General features: G+C 36.8%; 2 protein-coding genes across 3 annotated transcripts; one reads left to right on the top strand and one right to left on the bottom strand.

Annotated features, from left to right (window-relative positions):
* The first annotated feature begins 1,273 nt into the window (after positions 1-1,273).
* LOC147538608 (endoglucanase 24-like) lies at positions 1,274-5,060 on the top strand. Its single transcript, XM_086643526.1, has 6 exons — positions 1,274-1,854; positions 2,370-2,653; positions 3,041-3,478; positions 3,847-3,985; positions 4,118-4,284; positions 4,623-5,060. Exons 1-6 carry the CDS (start codon positions 1,662-1,664, stop codon positions 4,956-4,958), a joined length of 1,557 nt encoding a protein of 518 aa, XP_086499652.1. The 5' UTR covers positions 1,274-1,661; the 3' UTR covers positions 4,959-5,060.
* Positions 5,061-5,791: 731 nt separating this feature from the next.
* On the bottom strand, positions 5,792-16,174 carry LOC147538607 (5'-3' exoribonuclease 3-like). Of its 2 annotated transcripts, XM_086643525.1 has the most exons (24): positions 15,242-16,174; positions 14,245-14,347; positions 14,064-14,140; positions 13,782-13,973; positions 13,457-13,576; positions 13,246-13,308; positions 12,767-12,913; positions 12,456-12,620; positions 11,998-12,075; positions 11,773-11,859; positions 11,521-11,681; positions 11,310-11,391; positions 11,038-11,133; positions 10,711-10,806; positions 10,103-10,173; positions 9,382-9,510; positions 9,202-9,278; positions 9,083-9,123; positions 8,902-8,976; positions 8,636-8,793; positions 7,968-8,072; positions 7,804-7,879; positions 7,109-7,215; positions 5,792-6,899 (listed from the first exon to the last, which is right to left on the bottom strand). In XM_086643525.1, the coding sequence occupies exons 1-24, from the start codon at positions 15,443-15,445 to the stop codon at positions 5,972-5,974; spliced, it is 3,438 nt and encodes a 1,145-aa protein (XP_086499651.1). In that variant the 5' UTR covers positions 15,446-16,174; the 3' UTR covers positions 5,792-5,971. The 2 variants fall into 2 exon arrangements, with proteins under 2 accessions (XP_086499651.1, XP_086499650.1); XM_086643524.1 differs by having other exon boundaries at positions 11,310-11,681.
* Between the last annotated feature and the right edge of the window lie 8,475 nt (positions 16,175-24,649).

Raw genomic sequence — 24,649 nt, 5'->3', positions numbered from 1 at the left:
GGAGTAGGGCTGGGAATTGGACAATACAAGCAGAAACGGGCAGTAACTCAGCCGATCCGGGCGGAACAGACACAAGTCCCAAGTGTCCGTTGGGACATACGGACGAAACAGATGGGCATTTCGAATTTTTCTTCGATAAAGTCCCCGTCCGTGACCGTTTTAGATGTCGGAGAAAAGGTTATCCATCGGTCGGACACTGGTCACTATGCAAAATTGGAGAAATTTTATCGTTTAGTAGCTAAATACAAGTTAAGAACTCCCACTTTACTTCACAAATAGGAGTGGGATTTTGGGCGATAAAGTGCCGTTCCGTAAGTGGAAGATCGTTCACAAATGCTTTAGTAATGAGTACTAAAAGAAAAAACTTCGTCCAGCCTTTAGTGCAATGGTTGGACACCCCTCTTAAGCCCATGAGGTCGTGGGATCGAGTCTCGGTGGAAACAGTTTGCCATCAAGATTTATCCCATGTAATTTAGGTTATTAATGAAGTAAATAATTAATTAAGTAATAATGTAATAATTTGTTTGGTATTAGGCCTTTTTCATGTTGTTGGGTTTTAAGCATCTTTCATTCATGGTTTAAATGAGGTGGTTATCGTGCTTATCACATCTTCATGATGTATCAATGTCTTGTAACGACTAACGTAGATCGTGGTCGAATTCTCAAGAAAAAAACTTTATTTGATTCTACATCACACACATGACATTGTACTTCACTCACCAGTCACCACACATATATAACAGGTCACTCTTTCTTTTCTTTTAGTAGGAACTAAAGAAAAGGCTTACGTTCCATATATATACCTATATATATATATATATTCACTCTTTTTTCTCTTTTATGAAGATTGTTCATCTAAAACACAAATTTACAGAGTAGGTGAGATCCATACATAGTCGTGAGTTTGAACGTATCCTGCCTTCTGCAGCAACTCATCTGCTTCTACTGGACCTCGACTACCTGGTTCATCCAAAAGTGGTTTCATTTTTTTATCGTCAATCTTGTGCAGTAAAGGAGTGAAAATCTCCCAAGCCGCCTAATAGAAAAAAAACGAATCCGCTAAGTTGGCGAATTACACAGTTCATCGAGCGATCACATCTTCATGATGTATCAATGCCGTAAATAGTAGTCGACTTCTCAGAAAAAAAAAAAAAAAAAACCCTTACAGAACCCACCGTTCTAAAATGAAAACAAAGGGTAAATTCGTCATTAACGTAAAAAAAGGAAAAAGGGAGGGAATCAAACAAAACAAACTTGTAAGAAAACAGTTTATCCCGCGTAACTGCGTTTTGCATTCTGTGGTTTCTCGTTCTTCTCGGTGATCAGTTTTCTCTCTCTCAAACTCTGTCTCTCTCTAAAAACAGAGTTTATAACCTACCTGGCTTAACAGATCCAACTCCTTCACTCTTTCTCTCTCTAAATTGTGCCTTCTTATTCATATCCTTCCCAGTTATACCTTTTTCTTTAGTTGCATGGAATCATCTCTCTTGATTCAAACCTCCATTTCTAATTCCTCCTAAAGAGATTTAAATATTTCGAGATCTTGATCAATGCGAGTGAGTTAAAGGGGATCCAATTAAAAGCCCTAACAAAAAATCATTTGTTAAACTGAGTTGTTGGATACCTCTCATTTTAGGCAGCGATTTTGAAGTATTAAAGAAATGGGGAAGATGAGACGATGTTGTTGTTCTTTTCTTGTGATATTAATATTAGCTCTTATTATTACAGTTATTGTAATTGCTGTTAAGAAGAAATCCCATCATTCTAAATCATCTCCAGAATCTCCAGGTGAAATTGATAAGAAATATTCAAATGCTCTTGGAATAGCTATGAAGTTCTTCGATATACAAAAATGTACTCTTTCTCTTTTCCCTTTTTATCTTTTCATATTGCATTTCTAATATATTGGGCTTATTACCGTTAGCAAACATACCCGACCATTAGAATTTGTATAGGAGAGTTAAGACTGATACATAATCGATAATGAGTGAAGAGGATCTAGATATTATATTCTTGGTTACTAGATTACTTTTTTTTTCCATGTGGGACTATTATCACATGGACCAACTGACTCTAGCTTGGTATCAGAGCTAGTTGTTCAAGGATGATGAGAGCTGCCTCTTTTAAAGGAGAGTTTGTCCTTACATAATAAACTCAAATTATTATGCTTTCTATATCTACCTATGATTGTTTCGAATAATCAACGATTTTGTGTATTTGTGGTTGGACAAAAAAATTGAGTATTTTTTTCGTACTCAATATGATTCTATGGTCCATATTGGAGTGATTTAGGACATGTTTTACTATTACGCACTATCTCTATAAGTAGTAATAGATCGTTTTTGGATGTGTTAATGTCGATATTGCAGCTGGTAAGTTGGTAGACAATAAGATTTCTTGGAGAGGAGATTCGGCTTTAGATGATGGAAGTGAAGAGGACTTGGACCTATCCAAAGGAATGTACGATGCTGGTGATCACATAAAGTTTGGGTTTCCGATGGCTTTTACTGCGACGGTATTGTCTTGGGCCATCCTTGAGTATGGAGATCAAATGGATGCAGTTAATCAGCTTGAACCTGCTCAAGACTCTCTCAAGTGGATCACAGATTATCTGATAAATGCCCATCCATCTCCAAATGTGCTCTATATTCAGGTATATAACATCCGTCTCAACACTAGGCACATTATAGCTTATTTAGGCACCATCCATGACCACACGACTCAGTTGTACGTGGTACATGATTTTTTAACCTAATTAGTCAGGAGCCATTAAGTTTGGGAGCGTTCAACCGCAATGAGTGGAGAAGTCCAAGATATTATTTAGTTAGTCACGAGTTGGGGTTGTTATCACACGTTGGCGTTCTTTAAACCTAACATGCCTCCCTATCTGTTGAGTGACGCTGACTACGATGTTCTAAGAAATGTGGGACTACCTTCTGGTTCATAGTTTTTTTGTGTTGAAAATTCTGGTTCATAGTTGATTCCTTATTGCCAAAGATTTGTAGAAGTAGTCTTTGAAGTGCACTGTTATTCTCGACAGGTGGGTGATCCAGTAACTGACCACAAATGTTGGGAAAGACCTGAAACTATGACGGAGAAGAGACCTCTAATACAGGTGAACAAATCTGCTCCTGGATCAGATGTTGCAGCAGAAACTGCTGCCGCTCTTGCTTCAGCTTCTTTGGTGTTCAAATCAAGCGACCCAACCTATTCGAGTTCCCTCCTTAAGCATGCCCGTCAACTATTTAACTTCGCCGATACTTATAGAGGTTTGTACAGTAAAAGCATAAAGGAAGTTCGAACATACTACAATTCTACAGGATATGGAGATGAGCTCTTGTGGGCAGCTTCCTGGCTATATCATGCAACACAAGAGAAAACTTACTTGCATTATGTGACAGCACAAAATGGGAAAGATTTCGCTAAGTGGGGAAGCCCAACTTGGTTTAGTTGGGATGATAAGCATGCAGGAACTCAGGTATAACTCTCCTATCCTATTGGACTTTACCTTTTACCTGCTCATAATCTGTTGTTTTTATGCTATATATGATATACCAGTAACAAATATGTTTGGGGCGAATGACCTCTTCATCGAAATAGAAGAAAAACTAACCTAAGGAGAGGTCGTAAGTCCGAAATCTCACTCCTTCGACTGTCTTTGTGACTCTGTGAGAATAGTCCCAATGGTACTTGTGACCTAGAATATTATATCTAGGGCCCCTCCACCTCTTACTGACAAATGATTAGTACTAGAGATGTTAAATAACCTTGTAACTGAGCTTCATATTTACGAACCTTGTGAACTATTAGTCTAAAATTTCTTAAAACTTCCCAATCTCGGAACAGGTCCTGTTGGCTAGAGTAAGCTTCTTCGGTTCGAAAGAGTCATCAAACTCTGGACTCCAGGAATACAGGAAAACAGCTGAGGCTGTTATGTGTGGTCTTCTACCGGATTCTCCGACAGCCACATCTAGCAGAACAGACGGTACTTCAGCTCTTATTCTAGTTGGGGTTGATGACTAACATTTGGATTAAATTCTTACTACTATCTCACTCACAAACATGCGCACTCAAATATCCTTATGAGCTTGAGGTTTACTATTGTTTGTTCATGTAGGTGGTCTGATATCGGTTAGTGAATGGAACTCATTGCAGCAGCCTATAGCAGCTGCTTTCCTGGCTGTTCTTTACAGTGATTACATGCTTACAACCCAGACAGGAACCATAGACTGCAGTGGGAATTCCTACACGTCTGAAGACATCCGCAACTTTGCTATTTCACAGGTATGGAACTAATTACCTTCAAATTTAATCCACCATTTTAACACTCGTACCACATAACAATGTCCACAGACCAAACAGGGAAAAGTTCATAGATTAGATGGTTCCAATTCAAAGCCTATACCAGATCTCACATACCTTCGTCGTAATGACTACAGCCAAGCCTATATCACTTGTTCATGTAATGAGAACACTTAGATTAACGGATTTTCCGTTATCGCATCGTTTACATTACATGAAACTAGGTCTCCACTGTATATTAGACGCTTAGTACCAGCCAGGGGACACTGTATCCTCATTCTTCGTGTTTGCCTAACAAACTTCTTTTCTTTTTAATCTAGGCCGACTATGTATTGGGAAATAATCCAATGGAAATGAGTTACCTTGTCGGGTACGGAAGCAAATACCCACAATATGTTCACCACAGAGGAGCTTCAATCCCAGCAAATGCGAAAACGGGCTGCACAGACGGGTTCAAGTGGCTCACATCTACAAAACCGAACCCGAATGTAGCAACAGGAGCGGTGGTTGGTGGACCTTTCTTGAATGAAACATATATTGACTCCAGGAATAACTCCATGCAAGGGGAACCTAGTACTTATAATAGTGCCCTTTTTGTTGGCTTACTTTCTGGCTTAGTCACTACATCTACTGCAGTTCAATCTTTCACTTTGTAAGAAGTTGAATTTTTTTGTACTAAATCTCTTGTTCTATATATGTATCTCTTTTGCAGCAATATGCCTTATTAGTGTTTTTTTAGTGCATAAAAATTTCAGTAATCTCGAAGCCTTATCCATATTTGTTGTCTCTGATCGGTCCAACTCCTATAACTAGCTCAAATGCGGTGGTTCCTTCAGGGTAGGTCAAGGACAGCAGAGTCGCGTTTATATTTGTTCACAGTGGTAAATAAATCTAATGGTTCTATTTGACCGATAACAATACTTCTATAGTATTTAAGGTAGGACTAAGAATCATTTTAATACTTTTATGACGAGTGATCTCCAAAAGATAGAGAATAGAACCAGCCATTCCACCCTCCCATCTTTTGAATAGAATCATAAAATTGCTCAAAAGAACACCAGGTGAAGAGACAGTGAGAATAGTCCCACATAGGCAGAGAAAATTGTTCCCCGTTAAAGAGTATAATATCCAGCCACAGCCCTGACCATTACAAAAATACTTTTCTGATCCAACTTAACCATTGATTGTAGGGATCAGTATTGTTCGGAGAGTCAACATAATCTGAGCTTATATGTGATGATAATCTCACAAGTTCTATCTCCTGGCCATATATGTACGTTCTTTAAAGCTTATATTCTAGTGAGAAAACAAAAAAACAGTTCCAAAAAACTGGGATTTAGTTGCCAAATAATGTCACATAGTGTATATCCATCTAAGCCCATTTGATTCACTTCATTTGATAAAAAGACGACTTGATCTCGTCGAGTAATCAATTCAACCTTACCAACTGAGCAGCTTCTAAAGCTAGATATTACAAAATGAAGAGAAATTGCTCTAGAAACGCTGTAAAATACATTGAAACGGTCTAAAATTTGTACGAACATGACGTGATTTGAGATATAATATGCAGATTGATTCAATGATGAACGTTTGCCTCTCGCTAATTGTAATGTACAACGTACCGCTATTTTAAGGGCATTAACAAAGCCCCCTAGTAAGAGAAAGAGGTCTACTTGCTGTCATACTCAGGCCGAGGCGGTGGAGGTCTTTTACTCCCGCCTCTGTCAAAACCAGAAAATCGGTTACCTGTCTGTTGGGAGTGTCCACTGCCTCTGCCTGCAGGACTACTTTGATTTGCCACAGGAACCCAAGTCCCACCCCTCGGCTGATGATGGCCACCTCTTGGCTGATGACGGCCCCTAGCAATTCCATCTGGTTGGCTGCTTCCATAGTTTTGGTACCCACCACCTCCCGGCTGATGATGGCCACTAACAATTCCATCTGGTCGTTGACTGCCTCCATGGTTGTGGTATCCACCACCTCTCGGCTGATGATGGCCACTAGCAATTCCTTCTGGTCGTTGGCTGCCTCCATAGTTGTGGTATCCACCACCCCTCGGCTGATGATGGCCACTAGCAATTCCGACTGGTCGTTGGCTGCCCCCGTAGTTGTGGTATCCACCACCCCTTTGAGGAAACAAACCTTCCGAGGGCTGGAAGCCACCATGCATCACAGGAGGAGGATGACTTCTAAGTCTCGGGTGATTTGTCCTTTCTACGATGTTGTTTCTGTCGTACGGCGGAGGATGAGCAGAATAGGTTGATTGCTGATAGTGATCAAATGAATGGTTAGAGGACGATGAAGCATATGGGTGCCCATGTCCATTCGCCGACCGACTTTGAACTGGAGCTCTGTATGGGAGCCCTCCATTAGCATGAGAAGGATAATTCGGTCTATGTGGAACCGGTGTTACATGCTCTTGACCACGATGATATCCACCACCACCACGGTTTACATAAGGGCGGGCACCATAATATGGTGGTCGTGGTGGATGTGAATTCATTTGATCATCTCTCTTTAACTGCAGACTGTTAACAACGAGCCTCTGTGCTGCCTCCCCAAGTTGCCTACCCGAAATAGTTCCAGGTGGGTTTTGCCTAATAAAGTGTACGAAGTCAAAAAAGTGTCGAAACAATAGAAAGCAGAATATAGTATTAATGTTCTCTGTATATACTCTTCGCTTTCTTTTCTACCCACAAACAACGGAACTACGATTCAAATCATATCTGAGGAAAAGAATACAGACTTTATTTTCTTCGTTCTAGTTTTAGACAGGGATCGAACACAAGTTATGTAGTTATTATACCTGTCTGATTCCCATGGTTTATTTCCATTATCTCTGTGCCATGGTTTCCTCCCAGTATCTTCATGCCATAGAGTAGGAGGTGGCTTCAAATCTCCTACTGAGACAATCTGTGACATGAAAAGGGATAAGCCATTCATGGGTAATTGATATTAGAAGCAACGAAGTTCTCAAATCATCATGAAATTGTTAACAAAGAAAAATTAGATGAAAGTATGCTAAGATGAATACACTTCATATAGCTTGAAGCGTTCTGAGTTCTTGAGTAAGGATAAACTTTATCTGAGATAAATACTTAATAAAGGAATGCAGTCATAAACCAATGATATTATGCAGATCTAGAAACGTGATTTAGCAAACAAAAAATTACTCATCCAACATAATATCCTATCGAACCAGTTTAAAAGAACTTCTAGTAAAGTCCTAACATGCAACTAATCACGATGCATGACAGCTTATGCAGTTCGTCCTCGTTTACTTTTACCACTTATTTATATGACATGCTCAGGATAAGGTCTCATAATAAGATAAACTGATAAAGCATCATGACAAAGTCAACGACGCCGGTGAGGTGGAAGCTAGCGCGGATCACATTGCGCAAGACCAGTAGGTCGGTGGTTAACTATCCTTATGTGTACTGCATAATCCTTCATTTTGAGCATTAGACGAAAGTGGAAAATATTAATATTTAAGAGTACCTTTTGTGGGAAGACAACCCCGGAAGGAGGTCGAGGTATGTGTTTATGTGCATCTGGGAGTCTGTATATAGCACATCTGAAAAGCAAAGGCGGAGATGAGGGAAAAATTGGTAAAAGTAATTGAATTACATTTGCCAAGGAAACTAGTAGTGACAGGAAATTACATGACTTGATTGTTCATGATATCGTCCATTGCATTAATAGGAGAGCGGAAGATGGTAGGGCAAGGATCACCATGACAAAGTGATAGATACCCATTCATTCCACCACTGTATTTAAGGCAAAAAAAGTGAGAATTTTTCAGGAAAAACAAAAGTTATTGACTAACAAGAACTATGAACATCGTCCGAGAAACTATTAAAATGTGTATGAAGATGCGGCGAAATTAGATAACCTTAGGTACTGTCGTAGATAATGAGATGAAACTGTAACAATCTATACCATACCATTTTGATAGGTTTATCCAGACCGTAAAACAAATCTTCTCAAATTTATACTTATCGTTTAGCTGAAACTACGTAAATTTGAGACAAAGTCATTAAGCCTTGTTTGAATGTGACTCCACCGAAGAGATAAGGGCAAATAAGTACTGTTGTTAAACAGCTAAATGACACATGAATCTAGTTCAGATTCCAATTGTAGATCAATAAAAAAAATACAATTTAAGCAACCTAAGATACAACAATAACAGAGATAGTTTAATTAGCAAGAACGTCCTATGATAGTTAGGATGGTCAATTACGTTTATACTATATGCAACAAAAAACCCCTAAGATCGTGTCAGTTATCTTGCATATATGCACGAAGCTCCACAAAGTCTAACTATACAAACCTGGTCATAGGGTCAATCTTCTCTCTTGCTTCAATACGTTCCTTGTCGGACAATTGTTTACATCGGTCTTCAAGAGAAAATATATACGGAGAGAGAGGGTGAGATAGTGTAACAAAAAGCATGTCAACCATCACACTGTTCCTACGAGCTTCTTCTTCCTACAATATATAAATATATGTAATTTCTTTGCTGAAACTAAATTTGAAACTTGCATAATATCAAAAAACTGGTTCAATATATGATCTTCTAGTTCCCCAGGAATATACCGTCAAGGTGTGTTCAACTTTCTCTATCTCGGCAAGAAGTCGTTCTTCATCGATAAAAGGTAATTTTGCAATACCCTTCAAAAAGTGAAATAGGTTGAGAATCAGTTTGAAATAAAGATCTTCTTCCCCTGGAACTTCATGTCCACCAATCAAACTACGTCTAAGAGAAAATAGATCAAACCTGCCATGCAAATCGTTTCCCATTCATGTCCACTTCGAAATCTGATCAAAATTGATGCAAAAAAAGTCAATATATTTAATAGACCATACATGAAAGAATCGAGTAACTCGAGCTCATACCGGTAGGGTAAAAGTCGATTATAGGAGAGTTTTGATCAGTCATCAATTTCCTGTACTGCTCAGGGAGTGCATGAGAACTGCCAAAAGGAAGCTAATTGATCAGAAAATATTTCACAAAATGCGAATCTCTAATTTCTGCAAGTTTAAAAGTGATAAAGAAATGAAAAGAACTATTGCAACCTTGCAGCTGGAAACACCCCCATTAGCTGACTGAATGGTTTGAATGGTGAACCCAGTTCGAAGCTAATATTCAACTGATCAAGATCCTTGAGATCAGAGGCAAATGGTGCATAATGATAGGGATAAAACCTGTAGTGAAGAATATTCAAGAATAAGTGAAACAAATATTGAAGACAGTCTAGTGTCCATGCTATCTGGAAGTAAGAATAAGAAAATGGAAACTGAATTCCCGTTTGATTCTCCTCGAAAACGACCTTTCATTTCTGAACCCATCTCTAAAGAAATGAAAAACAAAAGAAAAAAAAAAAGACTGATCTAGGATGTATATACACACTACTTGATTTGCACTAAGGAAGTTGCTATGTGGTAGTTCAGCGTGTCTGGTAAACCAAAGCCTTAAGGATGGGATATCTAATAGAAAAAAAGCTATGATCTAGTTCACTGCATACGTGGGGCATATTGTTGTTCATTGTTATTCTTCGTCTTTCGGCTCTATAATATAATTTCGCCTTGCCCTAACAAATAACAGAAAATGAAGCTTCAAACTTGTGCACCATATCAAAAGGATGTATTAAGACAATATCAGATGCAAAATGGAAGTCATTCACATTGGAAAACATTGTATAGAAAGAAAGTTAACATTGACTTATAATCCCAGAGGAATGACGACATCAGAGGTAGTTAACTGAAAAACTAGTTCTCAAATTAGAAGCACACTCACCATTGCCAGGAGCAAACCCCTTCATAGTAATAATGCATGACCCAGCATAGACCTTCTGTGTATTTTAGAACCTTAAAGAGCAAAAAGCAGTCAAGGTTAAATTAACCTTCATAGAAAATGATTACCAACTCCCAAAAGGAAAGTATAGAGACACAAGGAGAGAAGTTGAAGCAATGTTTCAGTAAAACTTAAGATACGACTAAATAAATTAATTCAAGAACTACTTCTGCAATCTTATTATGAAAACTTTTGTCCAAGAGAAGGGGAGAAACTAGAAAGCTACAAGAATACAAATTAAAACTTTACTCCGGACACTAGCATGGACATATTTCATTTGAGTGTTTAATTTATCAGAACTAATTGGTCATGTATAGGCCAATTCTGCTTATAAAAGTGAATTCCAAATTAAGCCTTCAAAGCAATTTAGTTAAGGGTGCACCCAGGTCTCAGTCTCTCATCTAAGTGTGTAGGGAAGTACAACAGGATTAGTTTGTGTTTATCATAAGTTGAACTCACAAGAGTACTTTGTTGAAGTGTCTCGAAAGTCACTTGAAAATTTAGACAATGTATAAGAACAGAAAAGGCAACTCCTAAGATGTACAACTTACAACATCTTTTCTTATTGCTTCTAGTTCATCGGGAGTGACAACTGAAAACTTTTCTCTGTAGTACCTTTCTTTCCACCCGGACTCTCCCAACTTCACCTGATAGAGAGTAAAGAATTGCAGGTTAGAAATATAAACGTGGAAAGACGAATGATTTCATAAGCCTTTCAAATTATTAAATTTTCATCTTCTTTTTAGAATGGTCAATACAAACACCATAATCAATCAACATGATAAACCATGAAACTCATTGAAAACCATTAACTAGTAGCATATAAGACAGAAAAAGACAACAAATGTGTTGTAGTTGCTTGGAAACGAAACTTCAACCTTGTCTTCTTCTTGGTTGTCAGAGTTAAAAAGGTCTGACTTCTCACGGAGTAACTCCTTAAGCTTTGTTTTCAATTCATCTTTGTTTTCATGTATCTGATAAAGAAAGCCAAGAAAAAAAAATAAGTAAAAGGAAAACCAAAGATACCATGTAGTTACCAGATCTTCTAAGTAACATTAGCATAATGAAAGAATAAATACCAAGGCTTGATGAATATCGAAGAAAATGGAGACTAGATTGTATAAAGGCATAAATGAATACAAACGCATACTTCTGTATGGAGACTATTCTCAGCCTCAACAATGGCAGCACCCACTGTGGTCGCAGGAGAAAAACGAGCAACTTTTTGGGCCCTATTATGAATTTCATTTCCATTAGACGCTTCAGAGTGGTTGCTTGTAATATCGAGAACTGAAAGACTTGTTGTAGCTTGTCCAAGCTCGTTTTCTTTTATAAAAGTAGTCGATCTTTCTGAATTGTACCTAGATCGTGTTTCTTGATATGGAGAAGGTTCTGGGGCAGAAGCAAGGCGAGAACCATGATAACGAGCAACTGGAACTAGAGATTCAGGTCTCAATTGAGGTTCAGCATCATCTCCTCTTCTTGCTTGTGCCTTTTCACGCTTAATTCTTTCTGCCTGACGCTGATAAGTAAGAAGCAGAAAATCAATAAAAAAAAACATTAACAAATACAAAGCTGACCTAATGCTGCTATGACATCGTCATAGAACTAACCTGATGCAACCGAGCTCTTTTCTGGAAGATTTTGTCTTCATAGGATCCTACTGCCTGAATGAAGTGCTCGACCCTGCTCAGAATAATCTGATGAAAGAAATAAAAGAACATGTAAGAAAAACAAATCAAATTGCTTTCAGGATCAGATGATTGATGCAGATAGCATCATAAAGATAAAGACACCATTGGGGGGCCAAAACAAACTAGAACCACGACAATAAATACCTTGCTACCATCTGTCAAGTACCCACCCATCGACACAAACTCCTTCTTGTATACAGCAATCAGCAAGTTGATAGCACCCTAAGTACCAATTTGGATAAGAAGATTTGTAAGAAGAGAAAAACATATTGTACAGCCTTGCTTTAAATTTAATCAACCTACAGAGACTCTAACTGCCGTTACTTATAACTTATATAACTTAAAAAAATTAAGAAGGGAATATAATATTAAGTAGCAACTGGCGAAGGACTGAGATAAACTCAAATCAGGTAAAATAACATAAACCTTTATCAAAAGCAATGCAATTGAAGTAAACGAGGGGTGTAAAAGAAAGACATTAGCACAAAAAGTCATTAGCACAAAAAGTCATCTATATTTAACTCAAGTAATGCATAAGGAAGATAACTTTGTCAAATACAAACTCGTAAAGAGACAAGTTATGAACCTATGGCACAACGAACCTCGCGAATTTCCAGAGTTGGCATATGAGGCAAAAAATCATTGCCAACGAAGAAGCACATGAAGATGAAGTCGTCCACGATACGTTCAAAATCAATCTCGAAAGGAGGGTTAGCTATTCTCATTTCCAACTCTAAGTACTCCCGAAGGGTCCAAATGTTAAGAAACTGCAAATATGGAAAAAATGAATAGATAAATAAATAATACAGACCAGGAAAGCTATGTGACTGACTAGATCTAGGGAGCTGCAGTCATACATGCAGGGATTACCCTCCTACGAAAACTTCTGATCCAGACAAGAGGAGGAAATAACCTGGTAAGGCTTTTTAGGAACAGCTTCAACTTCGTCTTTCTCATCAAACTCCCCAGATTTCCTCTTAACCTTTCCTTCACAATCTGCTGCTAAATGACCCATCTGACCGCACAGGAAGCATTTATCTTGTTGCGCAGTGAAAACAATCTGAAAGCATCACCCAGATTACAAATATTAAAGTAGACACTTCAGGACAAAACAATATAAGCCCCTTAAACAGGATACCTGCAAAGAAAAGAATTAAGTAAAAACATATGGATTTATAATTCATGATGTAAGCATAAGCCACAAGACATGAACCTAAAGCTAGAACTCCGACCATTTGAAAATCATCAAGAAGTGAAATCCTACCCTATATGCTGCAAAAAAATGTTCTATATGCTATGAAGGGTACAGACTCTTGTATCCCATAGTCGATGCATTGACATTTGAACTAAAACAGCATAAGAACTTATTATGGATAGTGGAAGAATATTCACCTCTCTTAGAATAGAGAAATGCACTTCGTGAGTTGCCAAAGCCAACATGATTAAATCTGCATCCTTCAGTAGAAAATACAAACAAAGTAAACAATCATAATTATAAATTAAATAATATATGAACGCATACTTACCAAATCAAAGAAAACCATCACGTGCCTATAACAGACAGATAAGCAGATACGTGTAATAAAGAAGGGTGACTGTATACCAAACCATAGAGGCAATGACGCGTGTTTGGATCACAGCCAGATAGATTCCTCTGACTACGAATGTACGACATAATTTTGTGTTCCCCTTCACCAGGAACATTTGCATCAGAAAGGATAACCTTCAAAAGAAAAAAAAAAAAAAAAAAAAAAAGGAAGATGATAAACAAAATCTAGGAAGACATTAAATGACTGTTTATGTAATCGCCAAAAAGGAAAATGTGAATAGCTAAGGTTGCATAGCAAGATAAATTATCGAGAAAAAAATAAGCTAAAGAGAATAAGAATATATATATATATACATAATAAAATTAACATAGCTGATACCTTAATGGAGCTCCAGCCAGGGTCATTGTTTAGACGGAGATGAATGTAGTACTGTAACGCAGTTGACAATACAGCCATGAATTCAGTTCCAGGAGTGATGACATTGGAATCAAAAACCTGAGACTCCTGTTTTGGAGGAAGTTTTCTACCCTCCTTTTCAAACTCCTCTCGCAAGCGTTCTTCTTCTGCTGCCTGTGCATGAAAAAGAAAATTATCAGATATAAAAAATGCAAATACAAAAATGACTGCCGATATACACATTCAGAGAACAAGTGTTGTTACCGCTTCAGCTGCGTCTTTAGCTGCTCTAAACCGCCTAGAGCGTTGCTGATTCATTTTAGCCCTTGGAGCAACACCATCTACATATATTTCAAAATATACAAATATGACATGCATATCCTACATCATTTATCATCAATTGTTGCTGTGAATTAATAAGAAATGTTCAGTTTGTGAAACTTACCAATAGCCATGAAGAGAAGCTTGCGCGGTCGCACCATCACAAAAAGTCTATCAATATAATCAAACATACACTGGAAGACCTCGTTAAAAGTTGTTGGAGGAGGCTGAACACAAAAACAAACAAAATCTTGTAACTATTTCAGACATTCATATATAATTCAAAAACTCAAAACCCATGGCAAGAGTCTCAAGTGAAACTGGAAAATAAATCAGGGAATTTAACAGAACAATCCATACAAAGGATTACAAACCATCAATGTTACTGTTGCCAGCATGCATGCCAAAGTTCCAGGTTTCACGCGTATGAAACTGTGTGATAATAATCCTTCATGGACAACAGGTACTCTCATAACCAAGAATATAAGAACTAAGTCCTCTTCACTCATAGTCAATAGACCTTGAGTTGGACTGCCACAAAATTAACATGGTAACAGAACTAGACCTATAAGTGATAGGCCCAACAAAAGAGACACGTCTGCCGCGTCACCAACGAAAGGCATGTATCAGGCTAAAAGAGAACGCCCCAGGTGAGGGGGTGTCCGAAAATAGTCCTATTGAACAAAGGGTACTCTAGTAACCAAGAAAATAATATTTTGGTCTTCTCCCCTTTAGCTAATTGGCCTTGAGTTGGACGGTCACAAAACTGAATCACTTAACTAGTGGCATTTCTATTGACGTGATAATAAAATGAAGTGTTCGCAATTTGAGGCAAATGAAGTTCTTAACTGTGTAGATTGACACCAGACACAAAAATTCACCAATTCAACTTCAGTAGAAGAATCAGTTCCTAGTACACAATGGCGATTGAAAACCTAAAGTAACTAAATTAAACTCGCCCATCCCAAGGCAAGGCTAAATTTAGTATTCGTTTCCCCAATTTTCAACATTAATCTTCTGTCACCATTCCAATACACAACTATAAATCACCTCAAACAGAAAAGGAACAACAAAAGTAGGGCAATTCATGAAGAGATCATAGAGAGAGAGAGAGAGAGTACCCGGTCTTCAGGATGGAAACAAGGATGAATAATGCCATTCATATCGAGATAGAGATTATCGAATTCAATTTTGTTAGGGTTAGGTTTACTAGTATCAACTGGAATCCAAATGCCATCAATTTCAACTGATTCTTCTTCCACGACATCAACAACCACCATCGGATACTTCTCGGCTAACCACCGATAGAAAGCTGGAACTCCCATAGTTGCTGATCTATTCACAACCGCGACCAAATGAGCTTGATCTTAGAGAGAGAAAATAGAGAGAAATCAGACGGAGAGAAAGGCGGCAAAGTAGAGAGAGAGAGAAAGAGGGGGTAATGGAAGAAAGTCGGAAATGCTTCCGTTTCGTCTCTACTGCATAAAATGAGAACTTCCTTGGACCTTACTTAGGTAGTATTTGTTTTAGTATTAAACTTCGGTATAGGGACCTAAAGAGGGGCCCCTGTTTAGGCAGGTGTATTGGGACATGAATTATAAACGGACTAGTAAGTCCTTAGTCGAATTCCCGATTCAGTGGTTTCACGAGCAAGTGAGCAACTCTGTGAGTTTGGCGAAGTTAATAGCTTGATTGGTTTCTTTTTTCTTTTAAACAAAAAAGAAACAAAAATTAAAAAATAAAAGAACTAAAAAATAATGATTCTTAAAGAAGATGTAGTGAGAGAGCAAAAGTTCTTAACCTTCTTCTTTATTTCTCTTTTGTGGTTTAATGCCGAAGTTAATAGCTTGATTGGTTTCTTTTTTCTTTTAAACAAAAAAGAAACAAAAATTAAAAAATTGTTGTGAAAAATAAAGGAGGGAAGAAGAAAGAGAATGAAAATATAGACCAAGAGATAGAGACAAGAAGAACTTGATTTGTATTCATATGTTTGAGATGATTTCTCTACTTTGATATATTGGTATATTAGGTACATTGGTACACTAGTTTGGTACATCTCATTCACTAACAAGAAAGCTCTTTATATAGGCATCTTGATGAGTTACAAAACTAATACAAGAGTTACATATAATCAGTGGTGCTTCAATACAAATAATGGTGGAAAACTTATGGTGGTGGGAGTTACCAAAGTGTGGTGGTCATCCACCATAAATCAAAGATTTATAACACTCCCCCTGGATGTCCACCACATCAGATATTGCCTCATTAAAACCTTACTAGGAAAACCCAATGGGACAAAACCATAGTGAAGGAAAAAGAGTACAAATTCTTTGTTTATGTACATCTTTGATGAACACATAATCAGCCTCATTAAAACCTTGTTAAGAAAAACTCTATGGGAAAAATTTTTAACTAAGGAAAAAGAGTACTTTGTGAAAATATAGTATATAGTGTCTTCATAAACTTGCTCCCCCTCATGAAGGTTGAGGGCATTGTTCAACTTTTTATCGTCAGCTTCTTTTTGGTATATATACACAAAATACAATTTGTAGCATTTGACATTTCAAGTTGCATTAGTATAATGTCTTAAAGTTCATGCATACTTTAACTTGAAGCTTGTTAATCCTTTAGGGATATCGATTGAAGTCACTATTTAGTGATCCGTATTTGTGTATCATGTACATTAGTAAGATAACTATAACATCTTGCGAAATTGATGTACTTATCACATTTCGTTGTATAATCCACTTGACACACATAAGAGGTATTAAATTCATCATTCGATGACTATTGTCTTAAACTAGAGTTGTCTCGTCAAAATCTTGTCAGGAAAATCCAACGGGACAAAACCTGAACGAAGGAAAAAAGACTACAACTGTTAAACAAATTATAACAATTTTCAATACGCATAGTTGCCTCGTTAAAACCTTGACAAGGAAAACCCAATGGGACAAAACCTTGACGAAGGAAAAAGAGTACAACGTAATTGACATTTTATATATGAATGATGGTTGTTTTCTAAAACCACATTACAACACACGTAATGTATTGTCTGTACTATATTAGGTACTTCAGGACCTGAATTTCCATGACATATGAGAAGTTAAGACAATATGAGGTGCTTTGAAGCTTATAGCCTTTTAGTATTTCAAAATATGTTCATTTTCAAGATTTTCTTTACTCGAATAATCTTTTTCAACACTCTACTGTCAAACTTTGATAAACTCTTCAGGAGTCACAATAGGATTTATAAATACTTAATAATATAATTCAGAGATTTGTAATTCATATTGAAATTTTATAAGTGGACGTCAAATCCTTTATAGACTAAAGGACATTTCTTACACATGTTTACTTTATTACCTTCGGGGTAATTCTTAATTGGTGCTTCGACTTCATGTCTGAAGACTTAATTATTTTGTAAGAAAATCCACAAGTAATGAAGTATCTCGTCAAAAGTTGACCAATATTACTTAGAGTAATTCCGGTTCAATATGCTCCCAGTAGCTACTATATTCAGAAATATATCGTCTGAAATGATTTATTTGATTTTTCAAATTTTCACAGCATACATAGTTCAGTGATCTCATATATGTGCCTTTGTAAAAGGTGGTGTCTATTTTTACACATATCCTCTTCAGGAGATTTTATTAGGAATATGAATCACATTCATTTCTAATTTGATAGCCTCTTCAGGAGGAAAAATTATTCCTTCAGTGTCAAAGAGTATATGTCACTTTGATCAACTCTGATCATTTTCCATTACCTTTATCTGGATATAAGCATATTAAGCTCTGAAAAATATTAATATCTCGAGGTAGCAAGTTTTCCGTATATTGATTCCAAATGAGAGAAACTCGATCATTTTCAAGTATTTTACGACATTGAATATAGGACTTCCTCCCCCTAATGTCGATAGATTTCCGTCTTATTTATGAGCACATACTTCAAGGATGTGACAAAGACGAAGAAAAAATCAATTGCTTTAGGCAAATTTGATTTTTATTTTCATATCATATTTTCCGTTAGACAAAAATTACTATCTAATCACAGCTTCAGGTGTGAGCAATTTGTTATAACATCACAGCTTCGGGTGTGATTAATTACATGTGAGATATATCATCTTCATGTGATTTTATTTTATTTTATTTATTAAATCCATCATCACTTTCTCTTTGGTTATTACAACTTCAGGTGTAATATGAAAGCGGATATTCAACAAATTCTATTTTTCTATAACTTACAATTCATCACCTGAAAGAAGATATTATCACCACTTGAATAGATATTCTGAACTTCTGTAGTATTTTCTTACCACAAATTCAGTTGTAATCTCTTAAGAATCAATGGATATTTTCAATACTAAAACATCAATATTTCTCATTCTTCAGGAATGAGCAAACAAATTTTGTTTTACAAGGGTTTATCTTTTTTTTTTTGATAATTAACCAACTTATAGTGGTATATAATTTCACCCTTTAGAGATTTGATTTATTATCATCTCGTAGAAATTTTATACTTCAAACTCTTGTAAAAATTTTGAGATTTGAAGACTTGTTTCAGACACACCAAACTTTAGGTTTGATTATCTCATATACAATATATGCTTCAATTTGATCTTAATCAAATTCTGGTGGTTAAGTTTCCTCTTTGGAGAAATCTTCTTTAACAAATCAAAATATGCACTTATGATGTATTCATACAAAAGTAAACATTAGTTATGAGACTAATACCTTTTTCCTTCGTCAATTACGTCCTGATTGTTTCAATCCATATAACGATCTTTGTAACTTGATCGAATACATGTTTGACGATCCTAACTTAGATGTTTTAGGCAAGTTATATCCATCAGGTATTCATACAAAAGTAAACATCATCCTTAAGATGATATTCATGTTTGTAACCCTTTCATTAGTTATGAGAGTTATACCAATTTAGTTTGGAGGAAAAACTTACCTTGACCTTACCATTGAATAGATTGCGTTGATACTCAAGTTTGTAACCCTTTCATCATTATCATCTTTTTAGTTCTTATATTAATTTGGTATAGTTTATTATGTCTCAAAAAAACATAAAATCAATGGTTAAAGGCAAAGAGAAATAGTAAGAAAATTTGAATGTACAACAAATAAATATCCAAATACCTTTTGACTTACCAATCATAATTAGGGGTGGGAATCGGTCCGGACGGACTGCCCACGGACATTTTCTCTTTCGGACCGGACGGTTCGGACACCTAAGCCTCATGTCTGAGAAGGAAGTCGGGCGGATTGATGTGGCGTTAAAATGCCACATTTGGATCGCTTAACTTCGATGAGTTAGTTCTTTTCGTGTTTTATTTCTAATTATTTATAAGTTTTTCTTGGTAGGTACCTTATTTCGAGTTCGACGCTTAATTCGCAATAAAACAGGAGCATTTGTCACATTTTTATCTCATGTGAAGAGACCGGAAGGAAAGAGAGACCAGGGGTATTTTGGTAATTTTGGTAGAGATCAGAGGTTAAATGGCAAGTGGAGTCGATGGTGAGTCCGACGGCGAAAACGGAAGTTGAATCGGAGTTCGGACGGAGAAGTTACGGAAGAAAGAAGTCGAGAGACATTTTTGTCTACTTTGAAAATTAGAAATGTAGAAATATATGCTGAAGGCACCCCTTGGTTGCTAATGAGATACAAGGCCCAAAGCCCAAAGGCTAAGAGTCTAACAAAGAAATTCTATAAGCACCACTCTTAAGAGAGGTTAGACTTGGTCAAACATGACCAAGTCAAATGACTTAAAATTTTGGTCTTTGAAAAGAAAGAGAGGGGATCTAATCTGGGATAATCAAGAAGCTAGGGTTTGAGTTGGGAGATAGAGAGAGAAAAAGAAGGGGTTGCCGGCCAAAACTCCGGCCAAAGTTTTGGCCGGCACGGCTGAAACAGAGGAGAGTCCGGACGGGAACAACAAGGGGACAACAAGGAAACCTCGCCGGAAGAAGCAGCTCGGGCTTCATTGAATCAGCTCGGGTAGACCTACAACTCGGGATCTTGGACAGCAGCTTCTAGGGTTCAAACCAGCTCGGGTTTTTCAAGAAAGACAGCAGCAGCTCGGTTGTTCCTCAAGGAGACACGGGACAGAGAAGAGAGATCACGCGACTACAGAGGCTCGGGACTTGAAGAAGCTGCAGCAACAGGCAACTCGGGACGGAACAGTAACTATTTGGCCGGGCTTTCACTTTTCTTGGCCGGACTTTTGATCTCTTGGCCGAGATCTTCAAGGGTTATTCCGGCCATTCCTTTGGTCGGAAAACCTAGGGTTTTACTTGGGAATTTGTTTGCCTTGATGCTCTTGATCTTTGGTTGTGTTTTGGGTTGAAAGTTTAGAGAGAGAAAGCTTCACCAAGCTTTCATGGTGGATTTTTAGTTTGGAGGAAGAAGAAGGTACTGTTACTAAGGGGAACCCTAGTTTTCACTGAGGGGACACCTAATCTGCTCTGTTAAGGGGAAATCAGGATATTGCTAGGGGAGATTGGCAGCACATACGTATTCACATTTTCCAACTATCCTAGCCTCGCGCCATCATCGAAAAAGGGGGATTTCAATCTTAATTTTGTCTTACTTTATCTTCTTACTTTTATTATTTGTATCGCCGTGTCTAGCTAGCTTTTGTAGTTGGATACTCGTGATACATGTTTTGATGTGACAAGAGTTTTATTGCTTTTAATGATAAAATCTTCCGGATTTTTAGACCGTTCATGGACTAGAATCTGAGTTATACAAAGAGTTCGTTGACCAATCCAAGAAGATGTAGTGAGAGAGCAAAAGTTCTTAACCTTCTTCTTTATTTCTCTTTTGTGGTTTAATGCCGAAGTTAATAGCTTGATTGGTTTCTTTTTTCTTTTAAACAAAAAAGAAACAAAAATTAAAAAATTGTTGTGAAAAATAAAGGAGGGAAGAAGAAAGAGAATGGAAATATAGACCAAGAGATAGAGACAAGAAGAACTTGATTTGTATTCATATGTTTGAGATGATTTCTCTACTTTGATATATTGGTATATTAGGTACATTGGTACACTAGTTTGGTACATCTTATTCACTAACAAGAAAGCTCTTTATATAGGCATCTTGATGAGTTACAAAACTAATACAAGAGTTACATATAATCAGTGGTGCTTCAATACAAATAATGGTGGAGAACTTATGGTGGTGGGAGTTACCAAAGTGTGGTGGTCATCCACCATAAATCAAAGATTTATAACAAAAATAAAAGAACTAAAAAATAATGATTCTTAAAGAAGATGTAGTGAGAGAGCAAAAGTTCTCAACCTTCTTTATTTCTCTTTGGTGGTTTAATGGTCTAATGGTGATAATGTTGATTGTAGTATGGCGGTGGTGGTGGTGGTTGTGGAGGTAGATGTGTAGTGATAGTGTTTATGGTTGTGATAGTTACAGTGTGCTGGTGTATGTTTAGTAATCGTGACAGCGAGGTAGTGGTGTATGTTTAGTAATCGGGGCGGTGGGGTAGTAGTGGTTGTTTAGTTATAGTGTGTGTGTGTGTGGGGGGTGGGGGGGGGGGACGGTTAGGGATGGTGGTAAGGGAGATTTGATGGTGGTCTAGATAGTGGCGAGGCCAGAAACTTTTCCTTGTGGAGGCACTGTTAAACAGTAAAAAAAAAATACCGTTATTAATGACGAATTGCAGAGCTTCATTACTAATCTCTATCGAAATTAGTTATAAGTCTAAATTGCAAAAAAAAAACATATGTTTTTCAAACCAATGAATTCTATATGTCATAGCAATACTATCAACTAATTAGGCTACAACTAACTGTAACTTGTTTTCTAAAATCTAAACATAAATAAATAACATTTACAATTAAATTAAATAATATTTGGATATATATATATATATATATATATATATATATATATAAGAATGAAAAATTAAAACGACCTAAGGGTAATATGGGGATGCAAGTAACTCTATCTGAAGTTGGATGAATTTACAAAGAAATTTGATAAAAAAAAAGTAGGAGTTTAAAAGAAAATTTGAGGTACCAATTAAATAGACAAAAATAAATTGAAAATTTTAGAAAGCCTCTTATAAGTATTAATGGCGCTTCCCTCAACACAAACTTGAGAGAGGCGCCTTTAACACAAAACAAGGCATCTTTAAAAGGTCTCACAATAAAACACCCAAAAAACCTAAAAATAATAAAACACTGGGTTTCAAACCCATGATGTACTGTGGGAACGGCCAGTGACTCAACCACCGAGCTAACTACGGATTCATGATATGATTTGGCAATTACTTGTATTTTACCTAAATCGGATCGCTCCCGGGAGGCCCTTGGCCCTGGGGTTGGAGCGAGGCTTTGCTCGCTTTGGCCCCAGGGCCTACTCTAGGTATCATTATAAGTATTGAGTTGTTCTACTCGGCTAGTCCAAGTACTACTAAAAGTATTGAGTTCTACTAGCCTTTAAGGTTAGTTTCTACATAACGCCCACTAGGTTATAATTAATATTCTGCCTGGCTCCAATCTTCCATGAAATACTTTATACTTAGATGGGCTCCTTGTTTTCCATCTATTGATTGTTAAGTCACTTGAGTTAAGTATATCCGATAATTTCGTTAGGAGCTTAGTACGGATCATGAGAGATAAATCTGACAGTCTAAAACAACTTTCTTCTAAAAACTCCTATATACCAAAAATAAAAATTAGTTGGTTACAAGAGAGATATATGTGTTTGTAAAATTTTATTATGAGTTTAGTAGGAATCATATCCAACGATTCCAGTTTTAAAGCGATTCAATAAAATATAAAAGGGTCTTAAAGTAGAATGCAATGATGAAAAACAATAGTTGAAGGAGATCTACCAACATGAGCAAGTGGAGAAGAGCAAATCAAAGATGAGGCAAGTCTTAGGATTAACAACCTAAATCACAAGTTGGAAGATCTGTCGGATATACCACCTTCAGCCGAAAAGATGTTAGTGAAGGAAACTGGCAGAAGGCAATGAAATCCCTCAAAGTTTTGATACTAAAGAAGTCACTGATACAATATTTGAAAATCATGACCTAAAAGAAGTGGATTTCGACAAGCAAGTAGAGACAAAGATTTCAACAAAGAGCATAGACACTTCAATACTGGTAGAGGAACTGAGTGAAATAACACTGGAAAAATATAATTAGAAGATCAGAATCGCAGAGAAATTTCAGAAGTTAAACAAGAAATAAATCAATCAGAATATTTACAAGTTGTAGAATCAGTTGACGAAACCAACCTGCCAGATATGGACAAAGTTTCATTGTATGAGCTCATAATGAGGTCCACAAAAGAAAATGCGAAAATTGAGAAACATTCAATCGATAAGATTGAGTCACCTAGCACCAACTGAGAAAGAACTATACCCCGTTGAAATGGAAGAAGGCGAAGAAGAAGATGGACAATAAAAGTTAGACAATTGGATCGGATGATGCAATAGTGGTGGAAACTTCAACATACATGGATTTAATACTACCACCCAACATATAATCAGGTGTAAGATCGAAAAACAAACACTCAATTGTTAATCTAAAGAAAATCAGCTAACTATACTTGTTGACGGAATATCTTATTTGTAAACTTGTTATTAAATTTTTGTTCTTGAAAATAGTAGGTCTAAGTTTGTGTATAATTGTGAAGTGTAAAACTGTTATTTGATCAAAATAATCAGTGTAAGAAATATGCATCTTAAACATAAATGATTACAATACATTAATATAACAATATATATAAATTTTTAATCCTATTAAGTTTAAAGTTTAAATTATAGAGGAGAACACAAGTTCAATGGTAAGATACATCAAGTATTTTCAATATACTTAATAATGTTAAAACTTAAATAGTACTAGGTTAGGTTCCCACCGCGCCCTACGGGGGCAGTAGATCCCTCTTGGCTAACGCCGTTATGGTTTATTACGTCCCGATTTTACGAGTAAAATGTTTTCGAGCATTCTCCGAGCCCACGTATACTGTGGGATCTATGATCACACCGTTGACATCACGTTGGGTCGAGCTTATCCAAGAAGTGCATGTACAATGATGCCCATTTTCAGACAATGTGGTGTCATGTGTTTACTTGTCATCAGAAATCAGTACGTGATTTCATTCGAAATTAGTACATGATTTCGGATGACAGGTACTCGCGTAACCTCACATTGTCTGGAAATTGGCATCATTGTACATGCACTCCTTGGGTAAGCTCGACCCAACGTGATGTCAACGGTGTGATCATAGATCCCACAGTATACGTGGTTCGGAGAATGCTCGAAAGCACTTTACTCGTAAAATCAAGACGTAATAAACCATAACGGCGTTAGCCAAGAGGGATCTACGCGCCCGTAGGGCGCGGTGGGAACCTAGTTTACTCGTAAAATTGAGACGTAATGAGTAAATTTACAAAAAAAAAAAATCTAATTCGTATTGGAAATCTAAAATTGAGACATAATGAGTAAATTTACAAAATGTGAGTAAAATTGAGACGTAATTAGTAAATTTACAAAATGTGAG

The sequence above is a fragment of the Eschscholzia californica genome, unplaced genomic scaffold (assembly GCF_041429995.1).
Source record: "Eschscholzia californica isolate CP2 unplaced genomic scaffold, dmEscCali1.0.p SCAF_5, whole genome shotgun sequence".
Lineage (NCBI taxonomy): Eukaryota > Viridiplantae > Streptophyta > Magnoliopsida > Ranunculales > Papaveraceae > Eschscholzia > Eschscholzia californica.
This window is presented reverse-complemented; position numbering and strand designations above follow the sequence as displayed.

What these genes read in the sequence shown, in the direction of transcription:
- LOC147538607 (XM_086643524.1), bottom strand. Translation starts at nt 15,445, where the DNA reads ATGGGAGTTCCAGCTTTCTATCGGTGGTTAGCCGAGAAGTATCCGATG. An exon ending in CTAAAGACGCAGCTGAAGCG is followed by an intron (nt 13,974 to 14,063) that starts GTAACAACACTT and finishes TTTCATGCACAG; the next exon opens with GCAGCAGAAGAAGAACGCTT. An exon ending in CTGGCTGGAGCTCCATTAAG is followed by an intron (nt 13,577 to 13,781) that starts GTATCAGCTATG and finishes TTTCTTTTGAAG; the next exon opens with GTTATCCTTTCTGATGCAAA.
- LOC147538608 (XM_086643526.1), top strand. Translation starts at nt 1,662, where the DNA reads ATGGGGAAGATGAGACGATGTTGTTGTTCTTTTCTTGTGATATTAATA. An exon ending in GTTCTTCGATATACAAAAAT is followed by an intron (nt 1,855 to 2,369) that starts GTACTCTTTCTC and finishes TCGATATTGCAG; the next exon opens with CTGGTAAGTTGGTAGACAAT. An exon ending in ATAAGCATGCAGGAACTCAG is followed by an intron (nt 3,479 to 3,846) that starts GTATAACTCTCC and finishes ATCTCGGAACAG; the next exon opens with GTCCTGTTGGCTAGAGTAAG.